Genomic DNA, 24,200 nt, shown 5'->3' with positions numbered 1-24,200 from the left:
ATTCATAATTATAATAAAGGTCAATCAAATGGACCAATATGATGATCCACTTAAAATAAATCCTCTTGGCATCTTTCTTGGCCTCAAGACAACAATTCTGATGGCTATAGATCCAAACGGGACACAAAAAAAAAAAAAAAAAAAAAAAAAAATTGAAAAAAAAAAAATTGAAAAAAATTGTATTGTTCGATACATATGCGTACCGAACCGAAAGCACTGTATCGAACGGTTCAATATCGATACGAATATCGTTGCACCCCTAATATATATATATATATATATATATATATATATGTATGTATATATGTATGTATGTATGTATATATGTATGTATGTATGTATATATGTATGTATGTATGTATATATGTATGTATATATGTATATATATGTGTTTTGTAATATCTTTGAGGTAGAATAGCAGAAGCTAACTGAGAGCTTATTTTAAAAGGTTTCCTTTCTGTGGTGACAAACTAAGCAATTAGCAATTCCAGACATTCTGATATTAAGTACAGTCTGTGTCTTGGTTTGAGTTGAGTAATTTAAAACTATAAATTTTTAAGATGCTTCAGTTTCATTAGACACTAATCAGACTTTTTGAGATTTTGTTTTCAAGATATTTGGTGATCTAAAAATCCAGTATTCTGATATACTCATCAGTCAATTTTTTTTTTCTTTTAGACACGAATGTTTCATTAAGGAGGGAGTAGTTATTTATTTACTCGTCTGTCCAATTGGATCAGCTTGTTTTTGTGTTTGCGACATCTAGTTGCAGAGTGCCCTCTGATGGACACACTGTGCAACGTCAACTCTTATAACATGACTGAAGGGTGTTTCTTCCAAATTCAGCTTTCGTTTTTATTATATTTAAAATTGTGGGATCTTCACAACAAGAAGAAGAATGAAGATTGAAGAGTTTGAACAGTGTTTGGCAGCATAAGCTGTTTACAGCATTTATTCTAGGATTCTGTGGTGGAAATGGTAAACTACTGCAACTTTGTCTGCTGCTTTGACAAAGCAGACTATTTTGAATGAGTGAAACAGATATGCTGTCCTTTCCTTCCACCTTCTTACACCCTTGCGCTCCAACACTTAGCACTTCTAGCTGTTTCCTCTACCTCCTGCTCTTCCTCTTCCCAGTTTAACCTGTCCTGTTCCTACTCCTTATTCCCCTTGCAGGCTGGTGTCCCTCCGTAGTCTCCTCTCTAAGTGGCAGTGGGCCTGCTGCCCTGGACGGCGGGCGACCCCTGCTCCTCCAAGCTGCTTCCCAGGGAAATGTCACTTTATTGTCAATGCTGCTTAACCAACCAGAACCAACCACCAACGACATCACCACTACCACCACCACATCCATCAGTACCACCTCTACCACCAAAATCACCTCTACCACCACCATGGAGAAAAAATCCAGTCATCTTAATCAAAACCATGACCTCAACCACAACCAAACCTCTGCCTTGTTTGCTGCTGCTCAGAATGGACACACAGGTAAGTGGAATTTGATTCATCAGCCCTGGGCCCTATTTCAGGAAGCCGGTTTAGAAAACTCAGAGTGAAAAACGATACTCAGGGTTGAGTAACCCCGAACTGTCCAACTCGGAATATTCGGTTTCAGAAAGGCTGATAACAAGTAGTTCAGTCAACGCGGAGTTGCTTTAACCCCAAGTTAAGCGCGCGCACGAGGATACATGAAGCCCTGATTAGTGGAGCACAGATTAAGCGAGTCACCATGGAGACGGAGGGAAAGAAGGCGCGGTCAATGTATTTTACAGCACTTGAGGCCGAAATTCTGATGGCAGCATATGCCGATAACATGCAAATTTTGCGGGAAAAAAGTAACACAGCCTCAGCTGCAAAAGAAAGGGAGCATGCATGGCAAAACATAGCCGACAGAGTCAATGCGTGAGTGTTAATTTAAACATTGATCTAGGGATTTCCACCCATTTAACACGTTATTTTATTCTATTTTATTTTATTTTTTATTTCATACATTTTATTTTGTGATGTGATGTGAGCGCAGGTGCAACCCAACAGGCCCCAAACGTTCCTGGCAGCAAGTAAAAATGAAATATAAAAATATAGTCCAAACAGGTAAGGTGTAATTGTATTATGAGCCATAGTGCTTGGTCTGTTTGTCCAATGTAAATCAATTGCAGTTAGAGGCTACATTAATTTCCCCTCTGTAAGCACTTATTGAAATTATCTGAGCACATTACAAGTACATATTTGCTTACTCTGTATGCTCAAATGTGACCCGTTATAGCCACTAGAAAAAAAGCGGAGGCCCGAAAAACAGGTGGGGGTCCTCCACCACCACCACTCACAGAGGCTGAGCAGTTGGCTTCCACATTTGTGATAATGTTGGCAGCATCACATATGATCTTCACAGTGCAGAGAACACAAATTAGCATCCATTACTATAATGAAATAATTTGTTACTTTGAAATGCTACAGGGAACTATGTACCTGTACATTAATGCTGTGGAAAGACTTCCTGTTCACATAGTCTCCTTCATTTACTGAAGGAGCAATGATTGGAATGTGAGTGCCATCTGTACAGCCAATCACGCCTGGTACCCGTGAGAATAAATGTAAAATTTAAGTAGTAGTTCAAGTATCACCACATCATGAATTAAGTTTTGTTCATCCTGATACCTGCAATTTTGTGGAATCCCTCTTTGATGAATCTTGTGGGTCTATGACCGGGGAACACCACAAACGAGTACAGGAGACGTTTCAGTGCAACTGTAACATTCCTGACTGCCCGACAGACGGTAGCCTTGGAAACGTGCTCAGCGTCACCAATATTATACAGAAAGCTCCCGTTTGCAAAAAACCGAAGTGCAATACAAATAATATGTACAGAACTGAGAGAATGTCCGCGATGTGTCACATGAGCAATATTAGGCCTGAGCATGTTATTCAAATCAATTATAGATTGTGCTGAAAAACGGTAACGTTCACACAGGAAATCATCAGGAAATGATAAAATGTCCGAACGCGGAGAGCTCTGCGGAGAATTTGGGCTTCAACATCTACTGGTTCTTCAAGGAAGGGGCACGCCATGTCTGACACTTCCTACAGTCAGGTTTCCGACAAAGAGGCGGAGAAGGTCAGGGTTAGTTGAAGTAAACCTGCTAGGGGGCAGGTTAGCTTCACGGAGTGTGTCGTCATAGTAACTCACTCAGAATTAATCTAAACTCGCTTTGTGAAACCGAAAACCCAGAGTTTTCGTTAACTCAGGGTATACTTACTCAGAGTTTGCACTAAACCGGCTTCCTGAAATAGGGCCCTGGGGCCCGTTCTTCGTACGTCGCTTACTACATCCAAGATCAAATGACACATCCAAGATCAAATCATCGCGCTAACCGTGAGCTCGCTAATCCGGTTCCCCGAACACACCTGCTGTTGACGATTACTACAGCTGGACGCAGTAATGTGACATCACTGGGTGTCGTAAAAGGGGCTACGCATCGATAGTAGAAACATTGATCGGCAACCCTCTGATTGGTCGGCGAAAATGTCGACGGAGCGCGCTCGGCTCGGTATTTTTCGGCAGCAGAGCAAGAACTCTTGAGTGAGGGATTTCAGGAGTTTCAGAGTTTAATCAGAACGCAAGGGAACACTGCAAAGGCTGCAAAAGCAAGGAGCGAGGGCTGGCAGGAAGTTGCTGACAAATTAAACTCGTAAGTAATTTAATAATAACAATAATAATGGAGTGGATTGATATAGCGCTTTTCAAGGCACCCAAAGCGCTGTACAATGCCACTATTCAGTCACTCTCACATTCACACACTGGGGGAGGCAGCTACAGTTGTAGCCACAGCTGCCCTGGGGCAGACTGACAGAAGCCAGGCTGCCATATCGCGCCATCGGCCCCTCTGGCCAACACCAGTAGGCGGTAGGGTAGATTTATTATATTACACTATATTATCCAATATTATATTACATTATATTATAATATGTTATATTTTATCCTCTGTCACATTAGAGCCACGACAGGACCCACTAGAACATGGGAACAGGTAAAAGTGAAATATAAGAATATTCTACAGAATGGTAATATTTATCACTTATATTGCTTTTAGTCTCTTGGAAAGAGACCCTGGAATAATCTGTTTGTTTATAACAGCAACCAAGAAAAGGGCAGAGCAACAAAAGACAGGTGGTGGTCCTGCACCCCCTCGTCAACAAGTTGGTTAAGTAAATAATACCCTCACGGGAAAATCGATATCTCTCTATGAGCACACTGTCGCGCTGAGCTAAAGGATCCTGTCTGTCCCGCAATATACGCTGAATTCTGAGGACTCTCCTTATCAATCTTGCACCTTCCGCAATGGGTGGCTCGCGTATACGGACAGGACATGGCTGCGACAGACTTCCCAAATCCACCTTCGCTTTTATAGCCGTGGTCTCTCATCTTGATTACACGAAGTAATTTACAATTGCTACTCTGAAATATGAATTAAATCTGTAATAATCACATACATGTAATAGAATGTTAATAGTACATTTCCCTTTTTTAGGAAATGACCTGTGTGAAATCAATAAATGGATCAGGTGCTGCATTGTCTTTAGTTACATTGATGTTATTTATTTATGGTGAAACAGTGGTGGAATATCGCTGTTGCTTTCGTATGAATGATGCGGACATACCTGCGTGGCCGCGATCTAATCCTGTTTACATAAAGTAAACCTGCTCCCGAGCAGGTTTACGCTTACGGCTCTGTTGCTATGACAGCAAGTCCCGGATGAGCTTCGGGGAACCGACTGATCCAGGATCACGCGAAATCGTCAACAATCTAATCCGGCTAACCTACTTAGCGAGGTACGAAGAACGGGCCCCAGGTGTCTGAATCTGATTTAGCTCTGTTTGAATTTGATACTTTTTTGCAGCTTGGGAGATGTAGATGGATAGTGTGGCTTTTAGACTCAGATTTTTTTTTTTTTTTTTTTTATCTTTTTGGCAAATTTAATATAGTGTGTTCGCCCACTGTCAATGGAGATCTAATGTGAGGTTTGGTGAGTGGTTGGCTGACGGGCTGACTTATTTATTGATCGTTAAAGAGTTAAGGAGCTCGTGATGATTTGTATTGACTGTGAATAAAAGGTGATAGGCTAAAATACAAACAAAGAATTAACACTGGATTGATTGTGCTGAACTGCTGATCACAATGATGCATAAGGTTTTCAGTGAGTTGTCTAGTTAATGACATTGTATATGTAAATAGCGTGCACCATAGTTAAACAGTGCATTTTTCCTTCTGCTCCTAGTATTTTCTTTTTTCTGCTCATTAAAGTAAAATAAAAAGGTAATGGCTTTGAAAGTGTGATTTGCATTCTGAGAGACGGTTTACCAACTGAGGTTTGTTCTTGTTTGCTTTTGTCTATTTTGAAGCCTTTAATATTAGTTTAAGCTTCGGTTACTCAGACGTTTTTCTTGTCCCATTTCAAATAACTTCTAGCTTATCAGCATTTCTATTCACCGTGTATTTTAACAAGCACACAGTTCTGTTAGTGGACCTGTGCCTTCATGGGTGCCGTGGGATGGAATAAAATGAACAAGCAAACTCGATAAAGGCCCTAGAGGTTGAATTAACTGCGAGATATGCGACTACAATAATGCTTTTCCTTTCCTGTAAGCAGCCATCTAGGAGTTGCATTTGAATAAGACGCTGAAGAGGGTTCCTCACTCAGATGTGACCATATGGAACAACACAAAGGCTTTGTTCATTTGCCTCCACAAATTAGGCTTAACTGATTTAGTGACTGAGTTGCTGCCCTTTTCCTGTTTCTTGTAAAAGTATGTAGTTGTGACATTACTTAAAAACTGTAAAACAGTTTAACCACAAAGCCTTCTTGTATTTACTGCAGCTAATACTCTGCTGACAGTGTAAGTGATTAAACTGGTCAAATAAACTGGTAAAAAGCCCAAGTAACATATCAGTTTAATTATTCAGTTTCACTTGGCTGTCACTTCCATAAACTGAGTTGGACAGGTTCGCATTGACATTCACATTCTCACAGAAATCAGTAAAAAACAGTAAATCAGAAAAATCAGTCAAATCTTAAGGTATACCATTTAGAGTGCCTGCATGTTTTAATAAAAGTGTTGGTGTTTGGCACCAGTGTATTTGTAGTTTTATCTCAATAAGAATCTCTAGGCCCAAAACCTAGCAAAAAGATGAGCTTATTTGCAAACGTTTCCTTTGTTTTACATCCACTGTGTATTTAGTAAAACTGCATGTATTTGGAGTGATTTTAGCTCAGGTTTGGTCTCCTCCACTTTCAAAGGGAGCTGCCTAGCTTGCTAATTGTTCCCCAATTTCACCAGCTAATTTCGGACATTCTCTGCTGTTTGTTGGTGAGAAGCAGGTATAGAGTGACAGTATTAGGGTCTTCGTACTGAAAAGAGTTGACAGCTGTAACCCAAAGGAAAGTATACTAAAACAGAAAAGCAAGAGCTGGGAAGCCAAAACCATGAACTGAAACATTCTAAGGGGAACTGCTGAGTTAGGTCATAAGGTGTAGCATAGCAGTGGCAGGACGTGCTCTTTGCAGCAGCTGTATGAAGATGTAGTTAGGACAAAGGCCTGATGCTGATAAACACTTAGACATGTGCGGGTGAGCTGTGACTCATCGCATTATGTTGGCTGCCATTAAGTGAGATTGTGAGCCTTTCATGTCAAGGCTGTAACCTCAGCACAGAGTATATGCTCATCCACCTGACACAAACACAGTACCCTGCATACAAAAACAGAATAATTAATGCATGCAGAATAATGACACACAGACATGCAGGCCTTTTATGATCTGCTTCCCTGCTGAGATGTTTAATAATACCCAGTTGTCAGCTGAGGATCATTGATCCATGAACATGACAAATGCAGTTGAAGGACAGCTGCACTGAAGGCTTATATTAGGTGTGCCACCACAGTTGGAGGACACTCTCAGAAATACCCAAATGCACATAAGAGCTCTCCTTCTGATTTGATCTAATTATTTGAATAATGCCCTTTACTTATCCTCCTTCACTCTTCTACAAATTGGACATTTCCAAAGCTAAAGGCACATTTGTGTATTTGGACTATATATACGTAGTTGAGACTTTGATAAGGGAACATATACCACAACATACCTGCAGGTACTTTAACATTTTGTTTTGGCAAACAGAGAGTACAAGCTTTCAAAACTGTAGGATCTCATTAGTGGTTTCCTTTATTGCTTTTTTTTTAAAACATACAACATTTTAATGGGATTTTCTTTCTATTTCGTTTAAGATTGACAGTACAATAACAGTACAACTTTTTTTAAACCACCCCTATAGCTAACACTCGTGTGAAAACAAATTGATATTGTTCTTTGTCCAATATTTGCAATATTTCAGAATATTGGACATTTCGGAGGATCTGGTGATAGAAACTCTATGATAAATGTTAAAAGGGAGAGTTGGTTTGAGTTCCCTGTTTCAAATATGTTTTAAATATGGCTGGCTCAAAAAGCCTCCAACAACCCAGGACAGAGCACAAGGTTAGATGCAAAGATGAACAGTTTATTCACCAAAAACAAAGTGAAAACAGAAAACGGTCTTGTGCGACAGAGAGGGAAACAAAGAGAGTGGGCAGAGAAAGCAGCTGTTCACATAGGGCCCAGTTCTCATCTTCACAGGTATACGCAGACTATCATCAGACTGAACAGAGAACTCGGACAGAGTAAATACACCCAAGCCGGGATATGAGAGTTTGATCATATTGCACAGCCCTACCCAAGCCAAACAAATGCATAAGATAGAGTTACTCGTTAAACCCGTGACTTTAAGATAACAACACCTTTTCTTGTAGCATATTTCTGGAGATTAAATTTCTGGTCCGTAGTAGCTGATAATCGCTATTATAATAATACAGTTTTTTACAGACGCTAGGACACATTTCTCAATACTTAGGTCACGTTTGCAAAACTCCTCACACAGTGAGCACAACAGAAGTCTATGTGGGCTAAACTGAGGACCAGTTATCATTGTTTTGGCACAAAATGCATTCAATGACTACATCTCTCAAATTTCATGAATTATCTTCTCACTCAGACACAACAACTGCCAAAAATCTTTGTACGGACAGGACATTTTGCATGTGCTTACATACTGTTTTCAAAACTGTTAAACTTATGGCCAAAACAATAACATAATGCAAAACTTAAAAAGACAGCAAAATCCAACAGCAATATTTTATTGAAACATATTTTAAATCTAAAAATGCAGTTTAACCAGCCACAGCTGATTCTCATTGTAGATGAACATCTACACAGGTGTTACTCCTTCAATTTTTCAACTCCTTCAATTCTGGCATGCCAGAAGATTCTTTCCTAGGTGTATTGCCCTAGATGACATAAGATGTGATGTGGATGAGAATCTGTGGCCAAATAGAGAAGACCGAGTAGATTAGCATTACTATTGTATGTGTATCAGTGGATGGTGTGTATACAAATTCTTATATTTTGGGATTACTTAGTGCAAAAAAATAAAAATACAGAAACAAATATTAACGAATTCTGCATGATGTCTGATTCATTCCAGTAACATATATTGAAATTATAAACAGAGATGTGTCCTTGTTTTACACAAGAAAACACTGTGTAATGCTACATGTTGTTAGTGTTTTTTAGGTCATTGTTTTGTGGGTGACAAAGTGTGTTTGTCGGCTGTCAACCTTTGCTAGTGTTCTGGAGGAATGTTTTTATTTGAGACCTGAATGAAGTGTTTTGGTAGTTGTAGTGCATTTTGAATGTGAAATGAACTGCTTTGCCAAGCTGATGGTCAGTTAGGAGGATTGTGTGAAGTGTTTTGCAAAAGTGACCTAAGTATTGGGAAATGTGTCCTAGCGTCTGTAAAAAACTGTAATAATGGATTGGATTTATATAGCGCTTTTCAAGGCACCCAAAGCGCTTTACAATACCACTATTCATTCACTCTCACATTCACACTCACTTATTCGTTTTATTTCAAAAGATGAAAGGGTTTTAGAAATGACTGCTTTCACATGAAAATAGTGGAACTAGAGGGCACTTGTCATGGATTGCACAAAGCTCCAAACATGAAATGGAAAAACTCAGCACCATTGTTTACATGCCTTTCCCAGAATCATGACCTGGATGCACCAACCAACACACACGTGCATTTTGCTAGCATTAATCAAACACTATCAATGTTTACATGATGTCATGCTAAGATGAACCTCTCATTCCTTCTGCACAGGGACACTGTGTGTGTGTGTGTGTGTGTGTGTGTGTGTGTGTGTGTGTGTGTGTGTGTGTGTGTGTGTGTGTGTGTGTGTGTGTGTGTGTGTGTGTGTGTGTGTACTTGAAACTGGCCTCCCAAGGTTTATAGAATGTTGAGTTACTGGCTCATGATTTCTGATATATTTTTATAAACACACATACATTTTGGCATAAAACAGTGCCAATTGGTTGATTTTAGGTAGATATTTGTACATCAGTTACCCCAAACCTGAGCACCGCCCCCCCATTTAAAACAAAATCTATATGGACAAATGCTCTACAAAATGAAAAAGATTTTTGGAGTGAAGTGTCTTTGTAACACAAAACTGTGTCTTTGTAATAAATACACAAGTTTCTTTTTTAAAATTCCAATTCAATAACTGCGAAGGGATTCAGTGATTCATAGAAGTCCTCTCTCATAATTGTTTTGCTTCTTTTTGTCCAGCGATACCATCCATATTACACTACCTACAGTATCCATGGCAACAAGATAAAGTGGCTTCTATGCTCTGAGTTCAGTGTACACTGTGGTTCTCACTCTGAGATGTTATAGTAGGTTTTCTGACATTGTAGTCCTTTCTCTGTGTGTGTCAAATTACAATAGAGCTGGACTAAAAAAATCAATGGCAACATGTCTTGTAGAGGCTTGAATCAAAGCTTGTTTCAAATTGTCAATACTTACAGAGGTGGTCAAGACAGAGATACAACAGCCAATCTACAGCCGTGAAACTAACATGGTGGAGGCTCTGTCATGGTGTGGGGCTGCATTTCAGGCAGTGGTGTTGGGAATCTTGTAGTGGTGCAACGGATCAAGAATCTCACCGTTCGGATCAGATCAGTTTTAAGTCACGGATCGGATAAATTTTCAGATCAGCAAAAAAAGAAAAAAAGACAAAAATTTTACATTTACTTATTTACTTATTGAAATATTTTTTGCCTGTTAAAAGCATTCAACTCAAGACTCATTCCACGCAATTATTAAAAAAAAAAAATTATGGTACAATATAGGGCAGTACAGGGCTTTGTATCTACCATTCAATTCAATTAAATTTTATTTATAAAGCGCCAAATCACAACAACAGTCGCCTCAAGGCGCTTTATATTGTAAGGTAGACCCTACAATAATACATACTGCTCATTATGTCGCACTCTGCTGTGATATAATGAGCTGTCACGGTCACGTAGCTTTCCGTTGCCCTGGAGGTCCACCCATTTGTAGTAGTTAGGGCAACAGAAGATGCCTGGGACAGTTCAGCCATAACTTAAAATTTTTCCTGCTCATACATGCTTGGAACGATCTTGCCACTAAAGTGGACGCGAACGAGATATCATAGCGTGGCTAAGCACGTTCATCATAGTTTAAACCCCTTGTTTTGCACAAGGGAATACGGCCTCCCGTCTGCAGCTAAACACCCCAATAGCTTTTGTAATAGCTTTAGGCCGGTCGGACTGGGCAGCAAAGGGCTGCTTAAATACCGCAAACTTCTCTGCTCCTCCACTTGGACCGCTAGTGCTGGCCATAACTATCGCTTGACAGACCCACCACGCGCACCATACACATACTTTTTTTCTCCTTCTTTTTCGAATCTTCGGATCACGTGCGTGCCGAACCGTGGAGTGGGATCGGTTCGGATTACGAATCATCCGTGATCCGTTGCACCACTAGAATCTTGTTAAATTGGTGGAAATATGAGCCCAGAAAAGTACTGTTAGATTTTAATCTGCAAAGCTATGCCATCTGGAAAGTGTCTGATTGGCTTCATTTTTCAGTAAGAAAAGATCACAAACGCACTGCCAGTGCATAAAAGCATGGATTGGCTTCCACAGAAGTCTGAACTCACTATTATTAAAGCAGCGTGGGATCATCGAGACAGGGTGGAACAAAAGGCCGTCAACATTAAAAGGAGAGTTTTGGAATGTTCTTGAAGAACCCTAAGACCGATTCCTGAAGGCTGCTTAAAGAATGTATAGGAAAGCTACCTAAGAGAGCTCAGGCTGTGCTAAAGAATAAAGATAGTCATGCCAAATATTGACTTTCAAGCTGGTTAGAATTGTACAAACTCTGGTTTTTCCTTATATACTGTATTTCCATTTGTGTTTGCTTATGTTTCAATACATCATTGCATCTATTTCCTGTTTTCCAACCAAAATATGCTGAAATGTGAAAATTGAAGGATAGTTCAAGACTTGCACAGTTCTTTGTGCTTGTTGTGTGACTGTCCTTGCTAATGACAGCACTGTTTTCACAAACACAGATGGTAACTGATCTCCAAACAGTGAAAGCGGAGCCTCTAGCACCTTCTCTAGTCTACTTGTCTCCCATCACTTTCCTGTCACAAGTTTATCAACAATGCAGATTAGGGCCGTTTGATATAACGATGTATATCGGATGACAATATAAAAACGTCTATCGTTTCATTTTACGCTATCGTTTGTTCCGTGGTGTCGCAAAATAAACTGTTTACGGCAATATTTTTTCATCGTTGTGATGGTCACTGTGGTGGCTATATTAATTTCTTAAAGTTCTCTCTTTCTCTTATATTTAATATAACCACACTACAGACGGACAAGCGCCTGTTTTTATGCGTTGTGGTTGGCAACAACGATGGTAACAGCATCGCGTGTCCGCTTGTTTATGTTCCACATAAACCTTTCACAATAAAGCTCAAGATCCTGTTGAGACTTTTCAAAATAAACTGAATCACGTGAAAGAGCAGATTATTATCGGATGAGAATTAAAAAAGAGCCGCCAGGTGCTAAAAAATAAACCTTAGACTCAAACGTTAGAACAGGCTTTTCCCCGCAGCACACCGTGTAATAAATACTCACTAAGAAAACTGGCCTTTACAACTTATGTCTAAAAATGTATCGTTTCATGCATCTGTTAAAACACTCGACTCCAGCTACATGACGCACAGCTGGAAACACTTGCCGCAAGTCGAGCTGCCGGAGATTCACAGAATTTACAGAAAATGTTGTGATTTATATCGTTATCGGACAATAGAATTCTTATATCGGGTTATGAGATTTTGGTCATATCACACAGCCCTAATGCAGATGTGCAAACAAACAAGCTTGTGGCCTCTTGGCCTGCCCAGCTTGAGTCTGTTAACAGGACACGGACATAACCATCAAATTTAGATTGCGGTAGAACTGGGGCAAGCAGAGGTCCAGACACAGTAGGCAACTGTTGCTATAAGATAATATAGTAATTTAAAGGCTAGTGCATATGGGGCAGAATACTGTTTAAGACTGAGCTCGATAGATTAATTTCACTCTGATTTTCTTTGATGATTTATAGACTTTTAGAGAAGTGCTGCTTGCCTTGCTTGCCCTGATGGATCGTATTTGTATTATATGTCATAAATATTTTACAGTCTTTTTGTTAATTCTGTATGCTGTTACAAAACTTGAGTCATGTTTGTGTAGCAGCAGACTACAAAAGATTCATCCATCTTCCTCTCTCTGTCAGATTGTGTGGAGCTGCTGCTGTCTTCGGGATTGCCTGCTGATGTTTCGGATGAGAATGGATTCACACCTTTACACTTTGCTGCTGCCCATGGCCATAGCAGGTGAGCTCATATGGTTTTAAAGCCTTTTAGCCAGAGTGGTCACAATTTTGTCACTTCTAAAAAAAACCCAGATATGCATCAGTTTGGTCAATTGTGAAAGGTTTCCCAGCTGAAGTGCTTGTTGTATTTCACCAGCAGTCCAGAAACTAGACTACTCACTGCGATGCACAAAAGAAACAGTTTAGGTCACGTTTTCATTAATGGTCATGCATTTAAATAAAACATGAAACATGCACTGAAATGTTTTTTTTCAGCTGCTAATGCATCTCTGGTACAGGTCTTATCAGCTCAACTCTAATCAGATTTTCTCACTTTGATTTGGGTGGATTTTTATGTTCACATACATTTAGAAAAAGGTGGTGGATGTGCGCACAAAGAACACAGCCAGCATTTAATTAGTTTCCATGGTTAGATGGTTGCATTATTTTCTCGTTGGATTATGAAAAGGTTTACTAAAACCCCCAAGAACTCATTGGTTTGACCATGTAACGTAGCCACCGCTGACTGTTGACAGATCATGGTTGGTGAGAAGCAGCAACACCAGCAGTGTGTGTCTGTGTGTGTGTCCATGTGTGTGTGTTTATTTAATTACATTTAAGTATTATTTTCCTTTCTATCTGATTCAGTTGGCTTTCACAAATTAAATTACAAAAAAAGATAATGTAGCTCAGTTGGCACTTTCATGACTAAAACAAGTGTCAAGTCTCAGAAACCGTGAAGTGTGACTTTGTAGTTATCCTGTTTTTGTTTACTGCTATTTTCGGGACTTGAGCTCTCTTTTTTTTTTGTTGTCACACTGGTCCCTGAAGTCAGTTTGTGTGTTGTCAATTGATGACTCATTATGCATACTTTGCTGGAAGACAAGCACAGCTGGAGCCTCCCATGTGTGAAACAACCGGTAGGCAGATGCTGCTAACTGTGCTGGGTTCCACTGCCCAGAGCGACGGCAGCTTGTTTGCTCAGTTCTGCAATGACACCAGTTCAAACTGGTAGTTTGGTAGAGCATAGTTTAACTTCTAAGAGTAAGAACTTCAATAATGCCTGAAGGGAATTTTCTAATTAATCAAGTTGAGACTAGCTCTGCTCCTCTTCTGAAACCAACTGAAATAAAGTCAGCTTGACTTGGCAGTACCTGTTCATGTTTGCAACTTTATCCAATTTCTCCTCTTCAAACATTACTAGATCCTTCATTATGAGCTGTGAAAGATGAGTGAAACATCTGCTTCTACACGATCTTCACTGTCAGTTGCGATCACTCGTATTGATTGTGATGTCTTGCCAAGATGAACCCAGTGCTTAGAGCCAGGCTGTGTCAGCCACAGTGGACTGAGCGAGGATGCACAGAGCCAGCTGGGGAATGTGCAGTGCTGTAATATCTGATCACCATGTTATTTATAGAGTAGGATATCCAAAAGGCATCCTTACACACACACACACATACACACACACACACACACACACACACACACACACACACACAGCTTGTTTTACAGTGTGAAGTCTTTTTTCCCCCTTGGGTATCATGACTTAGTCCCAGTGTTAGCTGACAGGCTTAGTGTTCCTGAGATGATCTGGACTCCCATCAGTTTTGTAGCAGACTGATGTGTATGATGTCTTCCCATGGCTGTTAACAGGTGGTGTACCATAAGGAGTAACAACTGTAAATGATTAGTAAAGAATAAATGCAACAAAATATCTCGAATAATTACCAGAATTTGTATACATTAATGTAATTTAATCTTTGATTGCTGTCATTTGAAGCACTTTGGTTTTATTTGGCCATAATTTTGACACGTAAATTGATTTAGATACCCATGGGATACCACCATTGTTGTTATATGTCCTTTATATCATTTGTAATGTTTCACTTTTAGTTTAGTCAGCTGAATGAGCTGAATGATAATGACTACTTTCCAAGTTTATTCGCCTCTTGCGTTACTAACATTGCCTAACTCTTTTCAGCTGTGTGGAGGTGCTGTTGACTGCAGGAGCTGCTGTAGACACAGTGGCAGTGGGGGGGCAGACATCACTCTTCCTGGCCTGTGAGGCAGGAAGGCTGGACTGTGCCCAGGTCCTGCTAAGCACTGGAGCTGATCGCTCACTGACTACTGTGGTAAGTATAACTTAAGACTCAATAATGAATTTGTTTGACTTCTACGTAATAGGAAAACCTGGTTTCCTGTGACTTGTATAGATAGCCATGCTCATTTGTCTTAAAAATAATAATAATATCCACCAACTAGATACTGTATCTTTTTTTGTTTACAGATTAAAATTACTTGTAAGTTAGTAGCATGTGTTTCACTGCAGTACAAGTTCACAACAGTTCAGCTCATGTAGATCAAAATAAACGAGCATTCATTTCATTTAAAAGTGTCATTTAGCTATATAGGCTTTTTTTTTAGGTTGTTGGCTCATGGTAATATCTTTTTGTTTTTTTACATCATCAGTTCCTTACAGATGTTTCAAAGTGATATAAGATGCTTTAACGCTAATGTTTTAAATTGCTTGCCGATGTAACTGATGTTTGGACAATTTTCAGATTTGAAAGTCATAATTTGCATAATAAGTGAGAAGATGTACCGTTCGCATATAATATTGTGTTAAAAGTTCATAAGTGTGTGATTTCACAAAAACCACACTTTGCTACAGTTTTAATCCTCGTTTAATAATTTTGCCCTGAGCGTATATTCTGGATAATACTGCACAGAATGTAATCCTTTCATTAAAACACACACCGCTGTCCCCCTTTCCACATTTTTCCATTTAGTCACTTGTTACTAATGATGTTCACTGTTAAACACTTTGTCCATTTCACATAAAGGATCGCAGCTTTCTCTGGGGGGCTGTTCTCTGCTGAGAGCCCTTTGATGTATGGGCTTTCTGGATTTCCATGGTAACCATAGGAGCCTGCTAGTTACTGTGACAGTGTGTGACGAAGCCCCTATATTTAGTTACCTGCTTTGGTCTTCATTTAGTCTGACTTCCCTGCTGAGCCAGAGAGCTGCCAGAGTCTCTATAGCATATCTAAGCTTTTGAGTGTGGAGGTATTTTTAGCCACAAGAAAATGTTGGCCAGTGTGTTCAGTCAAATGTGATGATTTACATTGAGGCCTGAACTGGGTTAAGAGTACAGCTTGAATGTGTAGTATGTCAGAGCTAATTTTCTTCAAAATCTTTTGTTTCATTGTTTTTTTTAATCCTGTAATTAGAAAATGCCAAAAAAGTCTGAATTGAATTGTCTTTAGGTCTTTTGGGTGTTTGTAGGTTTTTTTTATTCTTGTTAATGCTTCGTATAAACTGAAACCACTAAAACTTAGTTAAACAAAATCACCACCATCTATTATTCTAAGCAGCAGAGTTGATATGCGTGTGTAACACCTTCACTTCACTTGAAAGGTGTCAGGTATCGCTAATAGATTCTGTCAGTTGAACTCCAACACAACACAACTCACCTTTATCTCTCTGCAGGACAACTGCACAGCCTTACATGCTGCTGTGCGCTCGGGACACGCCGACATGCTGCGTCTCCTCCTATACCACCCACCCCAAAGTGACCCCACTGTGACTCCTGCCACCTTGGCACTGCCTTCTGCCCTGCTGAACCAGGCCAACAGTGATGGCTGGACGGCTGCACACATGGCTGCTGCCCTGGGCCTTAAGGTAACAATTGTAAAAATATGTATATGATTATAACGAGTCTGCATGTGGAAGATTCCTGTCAACTCCTCGCATGTTTACAGAGCTTTTCAACCTCCTCCTACTTTTATTTGGCTTTTTGCATTCATATTCACTCTATAATTCCTCATATGAACCTGCTGATGATAAAGAGGACCTGCTGAAGTTCAAACTGAGCATCAGAATGAGGATGAAAAGTGACTTTGGTGTCAAATGTGAGGATCTGATTATTCAGAAACTGCTGACCTGCTGGAATTTTCCCACATAGCCATGTCTAGGATTTATAGAGAGAGAAAATATCTAGTGAGTTCTTTGCGTGAAAGTGTTAATGCCAGAGATCAGATCAAAAAGTAGCTCAAATAATTGCTCACTACAACCAAAGTATGCAGAAAAGCGTTTCTGAATGCAGAACATGTCAAACCTTGAAGCAGACAAGCTACAGCAGCAGATGACAACACTGGGTACCACTCCCGTCAGCTAAGGACAAGAAATTGAGGAATACAGGCAGCCCAAAACTGAATAATAGATAGACGAGTTTGCATTTCTGCTAGAATATCTGACTAGTATAGCGATAAAGACAAAAAAATAATGTGATCGCATCCCCGTAAAACAAATTCTTAGACTTTCAGTCGGGGTGGAAAGTCTCCGGTATGTTGAGAAAATACATTTTTTTGTTTATTCTTATTGTTTTGTGTGTATAGGAGTGTCTGGAGGTGCTGTGCAGTCACAGCGAACAGGACATTGAGAGGAGGGATAAGTGTAATCGCACTATTCATGACGTGGCAACTGATGACTGCAAAGATCTGCTTGAAAACCTCCGTGAGTAGCTGCCTGTGTTTGCTGTGTGTCTATCTACACACAAAAACTAATCCTGATTTTAATTTGGTTGATCTGGAGGATCATCTCCTTGTGCACCTCTGAACCACATTATACTTATCCAGGAACTAGGTTTTGCAGTTTGGGGCATCATTTTTATTGGTGCAGTTGAGGCAAGATACACAAGCTGGTTGAATCTAAGCTGCCTGCTTACATTCAAACAAAATTAAATGTAGCCAGTTGATGCAGAAAACTTTCATCTGAAGGTAAAACTGAAAGTTAGCTGTAGTCTCCAGGTTATTCCCCCACTGTGCAACTGAAACTGTGAAAACTGCACCCAGTCACCATGGTGTGATGTGTGGGGAAGGAGGTGGAGTACTTTATCTGTTTACTGCTGTGTTGGTTGCTTGAAGGCTTTTTGGGTAAGCCACTGCGTTGCTCATTTTGTGTGCAACATTAAATTAAAAGTATCACACGGAGGTCTTCTTTTCAGCTTGTGTTATTATTGCAAAAATGCGTGTCGTAAATGTGGCTTTAACTCCTTATGTAATTGCACACATCGCTGATGTTCTTCCCACTCTGTGCACATGCTTTTCTTCTCCTTTGTCTTCACAGAATTCTATCGGGTCCAGGTTTATCTCCAGTGTTCAGGAGGAGGGACAGGGTCCATGTGCCCCATTGAGGCCTTAGAAGAGGATGTGGCGAAGGGGCTCCCCGGTACCCACTGGGTGCTGGGCAGAGTGTCGGTTGATCGTTCAACACACTGGGCCCAGCTAAGCGCTGCCCTTAGCCACACCTTCACATCCCACCTCCAGATCCTGTGTGGAGAATCTCAGATGGCCAGAGAAGAGATGCAGCGCCCCCCACTAGGCCTCAGTCCTGCCAGTATCGCCTCCGTCCTCATAGGTGAAGAAACACTCTATCCTGTTCTCTGTATTTCTATCCCTCTGTTGTTCCTTCACTGCTTTGTCTTCCTTGTCCTTCCTTTGCATCTTTGCCTCATCTTTCTCACCTTCCTAACACACTTAGAATTCTTACATCTGTTTTCTTTCACTCTTTACTCTTTTTTTTCTTTTACCTGCCATATATCCTTTCTTCATCCTTTCATGCACTCCCGTCCTTGTGTACATCCTTTAATCTTCCTTGAACTTGGTGTCACTTGGCTCAGTAATCTTCTCAAAGTAAAAGGAAAGGACAAAGAATAGGACTCATCTGTGTTTTCGTTCTATTGGTGTAAAAGCTGCTACTCTTTCATGTATCTGCTCTATTACAGAGGCTGCATGCCCTTAAATGGGATAAAGAGTGCGATAGGGTTTAGCTTGTTGTGCATCTGTCTCATTTAAGTACAGATTAATGTCGGCAGTGGCTGTCCTTGCAGTGTAAAGGTAACAAACTCCTTGAATTAATACACTAAAACAAATAGAAGCTTCGTTACGGTCATATGAAGTAGTCATTAGCCACTGTATTGCATTATTTTTCTAAAACTGCAAACTTTTGCTTGCATGAAGTCTTTTTTAGCTCTGATTGTAGTAAATTTGCAGTCCGAGCAGTAACACTGCTATCAGTGGGTGTACTTTGGCTACATGCAGGTAAAAAGTCCATATGGAGAACAAACCATTGGCTATCACCTAAAATAATTAGATTTAAAAGCACAACTGGAGAACAAACAATGACTGTCACATCTAACAGGATTTCCTGGTCTGGTTGTTCATTTGGAGATATTTACTGATTACACCTGAAGCTAAAGTTATTCAGTCAGTCAGATCAGCTACATCAGCATGTCAATAAAAACAATTTCCAAGGTTTTGTCATTAGTTCAGTTTCTTACTTTCTTACTAGTTAGTTAGGCTTTGGGTGCTATTTTTATTGGAGGTTGAGCTCAGAGGTTTTGGAAGGATTCTTTACTATTGTGCACTTGAACAAAATTAGAAATTTCTTATCACATCCTTATAAATGCATATTAAATTTGAAAAAAGGAAGGATTGGGTGGCATTGTTTTGATGTGCTCAAGAAAAAAACATTCTGGGTTCAAAATTTCATGCATGCAGTGGAGGCTTTCAGCCTTGGCAGAGATGTCCATCCCCAGACTGCTTGTTTTTTATTGCTACAAACTAGTCCAGAAGAAAAAGTGGACAATTTGTGTAAAAGCATTCTACTGAGTGCTTGTAGTCTGTATAAATGTATCCACAGTAGAATCTTTTATCAGCTTCCTGTATGTTCAGCTGTAGCCATCTGCTGTGAGACTGTATTTGTTTGGCTTGATGCTTAGAGCTTCTCACATGATTTTTTTCTTCTTCTTCTTCTTTGAAATAATGAATATTTAATCTTTTGGGAAATGTGGAGAGTCTATGTGCTGCGCCTATGTTTGTGTCCTTTTTGGTCCTCAAATGTCACCCTATGAAGCCAGTCCTTTCTTGAGCTTGAGGCTTATTCAGGGCTAGAGTTACGTGTGTGCGTGTGTTGCAGTAAAGGTCCCTCTGAATTCCAGACTGATAAAAAGGAAATCGATGTCCTCGGCCAGCAAAGGACTGCTCGTCTCTTTGCTGTAGTCTCTTGTTACACCTCTCTGTCACACATTTACTGTCTCTCGTGCTGTATCTGTCTCTAAAGAGGCTTAGCGACTGCTAGGCTTCTGTGTGTGTTTTGCGGCTGATGATGAAAGAAAGCATGAGCAGAAGAGGGATGCATAATGCATGAAGTTGGGGGGGAAGGGATCGAAGAAAGGGGAGGAAGACGGCAATTTAGGAGAAAATGCCAGTCTTCTGTGTCAACCGGGATCAAACTTAAGACACAGAGACACTTTTTGGTGTCTGACTTTCTATCTGAGAGTCTCCATCCACGTCTCATTTGTTTCAGCACATCGCATACATTTCCCTTTGTGTTTTTGTTGCTCAATGCTGGGCTTTTTAGCGGGGTGTTTACATTGAATACCTTTATGTTGAGCGCCGACTTCTGCAACTATTTACACGTCTCAGTTTTTGTGATTTATTGTTTTATTAGATGAGTGAAATTTAATGACGTTATAAGTTGAGAGTTGCAGAAATATTCTGCACAAGATCAAATTGCTGCATTTGCGGGGAATTCGATTAATATAGCTGATTAAAAAATTAGGGACAGACGCAAATCTGCTCCAAGTAAGGATGTTGGCATTGATGACTTGCTGATACAATGGCATTTACCTGTATCGGTGCTGTTGTGTCACAGCAAAGATGGCGTGATGATAGTATGAAAAACCTTTATTTAACAGTTTATGATTTAACAGTAACATGACATTTAACTGTTGTTTTTGTTTGCCTGGGGCAAAAACAGAATGAATAGCAAACACAAACAGGGAAACTAAACTATTGGTATCTGAATATTTGAATACTAATCGCTTAGCTTTAATCTTTGTTCAAATTTAAAATCAGAAGAAGAAGAAAAAAGACCGCTCCCAGTATTTAAATTGTGAATCTGTTTTTCTTTGTGACATTTTTGAGCTTTTCAGAACACCTAAAAATGGCAGATATGTGTTCCTTTTAGATTCAGATGTATGTGTTGCTTTCCTAATTTCTGTTTTTACTGCAACTAAATATTTTGGGGGTTTGTACTGATGATTATTGCTATTTTTACTAATTAATTGAAAAATGTACAAATAATCATCACTAATCAGGTTAGTATCAGCTACTGCCAGGCTGGTCTGGGAGCAGTGTTAGTCCCATGCCTTACATCGTTCATTTGTTGCCTTTGCTGTGGAAACTGTTGCTGCAGTAGTGTGAAAATATTTTTTTAAATATAATTTTAAAAAAGGAAGTTGGATGTCCAGTCAGTGAGAAAACTCTCAACCCTTTTCCTGAACAGTTTGTCTCTGGGTTGAAGTGAAAGTGTAGCTGAGTCTCAGTTTGCAGTACAAATGGAGACTTGTACAAAAGCACAAACTCTAGTCAGCACAGGGCAATTTAGCCCCAACTTCTGGCAGTTTTACTGAACACTGTTCATCGAAGTCATCTGTCATTGGCTCTTTAGGTGAAATGTTAACCTCACAGCTGCGTTTTAATGTCCCCAAACTTGGTGACTACAGAATAGTATTGTAAAGCCACTACAGTAGTACAATCCTACAAAAGTTGCAGTGCTTTTGTACTACCACAGCTTTACTACTACTAATAATAATAATTTAAAAAAATGTGCCGCACTGTTTTTATATTGAACTTTTTACGTGTTCCACATTCTTTAGTTCACGTTCACTGAATGTTTATTCAGCCGGCAGTGGGACAGCTTTCAGGGCAATTGCATTAAGCTGCTCCTCCCCTGATGTTATGAGAATTGGTTAATACGTATGAAGCAGTGCAGTTACTGGTTCGGTCGGAGACTTCTTCCTGTGTCAGAAGATTTCTTCCTGAAAGGTTTTCTTCTGCAAGTGCTTGCTTGCAGGAAAATGCTGCAAGCATGTTATATGACTTGAGCACTCACAGTAAGCATAGTTGGGGTATACTTTCATGTAATTTGAACCACAAGATCGGGCAATGAATCAACATAGTCATAAAAATAGATTCTTATTTATGGTAAATGGACTGGTTCTTATATAGTGCTTTTCTACTCTGTCTGAGCACTCAAAGCGCTTTATACACCCAATCACACCCATTCACACAAGCACTTCTAAGCTTAAGTGCTAAGTATCTAACATTCATACACATTCACACTCCGATGGATGCATCGGAGAGCAACATGGGGTCTTGCCCAAGGATATTTAGCATGCAGACTGGAGCAGCCTGGGATCGACCCACCGACCTTCTGGTTAGTGGCTGATCCGCTCTGCCACCTGAGCTACAGCCACCCGTTATGACAACAGGGAACGCAATCAAGAGCCACAGTGTCTTGGAATGAAAAAATAAATTTAAAAAAAGTTTAAAGAACAGGAGCACTCCTGAAAAAATGTCAGCACACTCACTGGTAAAACATTGCCCCCTGGTGGTGAACATTTTGTTTAAGGTTATTGTGACGCAAACTGGGACGATCGGAGATATTTTGAAATCAATAAAATGATTTTTGTAATTATAATTTTGTTTTCTTTTACATGAATGACATTCACAAAAACATTTGTATTTTATTAAAATACTTAAATTCATGGTTCGTGTCTGGTGGATCAGCTGGCCGTTGCCTCTGATCTTTTGGCTGCGGAGGCTCCATCTAGGGAGGGCATGCGGTTATCATCAGGACATGTGGCCTTGGTTCTTCAGTGCTGATGGGGGGCTGTGGGCGGTCCGGGTCTCCTGGGGGGTGTTGTTATGGCTTCCCACCCTCATTATCAAGTACGTTTCGTGACAAACAGTCACACCCACACACACAGAGAAGATCCTATGTTTGTTTGTGCATCTGTTATTTTTTCAGTAGCTCTTTGTCTTTTGACTGTTGCCAATGCACCAGTTGGTGACCTGTTATGCTTTATTTGCACTTTCTTTTATTCTCATCGTTTCTCCTGTTTTGCCCATTTTTCTTCTTTCTACTCTTTTCTTCCGTCTCTGGCCTTGTTATATTACACGTATATAAAATTCCCATCTTCTAATACACGTATGCCACAAATAGGCAGAACAGATAAGGACAACTACATAACATGCTGATAAACTACACAATAGGCTGCTTATAATTGTGTATGCAGTCCTTTTGTGTCACCATATGAGTAAACTGTTTGTTTAACAACTGTGTGCTCAGATTGTGTGATTGTAATGGGTCTGGTTTTATTTTTTCTTCCAGGAGATACTGAGTGGTTACCAGGTCAGGAGCTGCCTGTATCCCCCTGGGACCTGGTCAGGAAACCTCTCAGCCAGTGCATCACCATCCGCCTCAAAGGTAACAAAAAAAAAAACGCAACACGAAAAAACCTGGCAATCAGAGTCGGTGCTCATTCAGCAGCTCAGAGCACACACCAGAATCAGAGCTGCCATCACTGGTAACAAATGCCATTTGGTGGATGAAAGGGCCCAACAAATCTGTTTGGATGCATTTGCAGCGTAGGCAGTGTTGTAACAGGCTCTACCTACTGAGCCGCACCACATGAAGGAAAACTCTAGCCAGAACATTTTTCAGAATAATTAGTCTCATGAAACAATACCCATTTTAAATGTAATGTTGAATAAATAAAAGATTATAATTAATCAAATTCACTATTTGAGTGATGCAACACCAGCTCTGTGCTCAGGCCTACATTTAAGTCACGATCCCTACACAGTGAAATACAACTTTCAGCTTATGTTAGCAGGTATTAATGATTTCTTTAAGCTGCTGTTTTTGCAGGGTGGAATGATTGTATAGCAAACATCTTTAAAAACATTCCACCCTGGAAAAGGAACAGTGCGATCTTTAGATCATCATCACCTGAATCTTTTTTGGTCTGTTTCTTTAAGTTTGCATCCAGGATTCCTATGTGTACTGTAGACTGTGTGACTAAAGCAGTTAGTTGACACTTTTGTGTGCTTTTAGCAACGTCTGGTCTGTATTCTCCTTCTGGCTTTCTGCTGTATCTACCATCAGATCTAAGGAAATTCAATTTAGGTTGATCCTGAAATAACATGCATCCAAAATCTCTCTCTCTGTGCGTGTTCTTTTACATATTTAATCATAACTGCTTTCTTTGAGCTACTGAAAGGTTTGTGCTTCATCGCTTTTCTGCAGCCACGCTCACTGATCCTCTTTAAAAAAAAATTACTGCAATAACCTTTTTAATCAATGACAAAATTCCCATGGAAGTAAATAAAACAAATAAAGCAAATACTCAGTGAGCAGATGAAGGCTGAAGCTTTGGCTTATTACACGTTCTTTTTTTCTTTTTTTTCACACAGCACATTTCAGACAGCAACGCTTTTGATATCACATATCATGTAAATTATGCTCT

At 39.9% G+C, this 24,200-nt stretch overlaps 1 protein-coding gene across 1 annotated transcript in view; it reads left to right on the top strand.

Moving 5' to 3' along the window:
- Window positions 1–24,200, top strand: part of cttnbp2 (cortactin binding protein 2) — a 99,756-nt gene that overhangs the window by 63,283 nt on the left and 12,273 nt on the right. Inside the window, exons 5-11 of the mRNA XM_004556307.3 lie at window positions 1,177–1,485; window positions 12,743–12,842; window positions 14,805–14,955; window positions 16,313–16,504; window positions 17,221–17,338; window positions 17,951–18,241; window positions 23,063–23,158. Of these exons, the coding sequence (XP_004556364.3) occupies window positions 1,177–1,485; window positions 12,743–12,842; window positions 14,805–14,955; window positions 16,313–16,504; window positions 17,221–17,338; window positions 17,951–18,241; window positions 23,063–23,158 (1,257 nt within the window). The remainder of the gene's footprint in view (window positions 1–1,176; window positions 1,486–12,742; window positions 12,843–14,804; window positions 14,956–16,312; window positions 16,505–17,220; window positions 17,339–17,950; window positions 18,242–23,062; window positions 23,159–24,200) is intronic.

The sequence above is a fragment of the Maylandia zebra genome, linkage group LG7, assembly GCF_041146795.1.
Source record: "Maylandia zebra isolate NMK-2024a linkage group LG7, Mzebra_GT3a, whole genome shotgun sequence".
Lineage (NCBI taxonomy): Eukaryota > Metazoa > Chordata > Actinopteri > Cichliformes > Cichlidae > Maylandia > Maylandia zebra.
The sequence above is the reverse complement of the archived record's forward strand: the minus strand, read 5'-3'. Positions and strand labels throughout refer to the sequence as shown.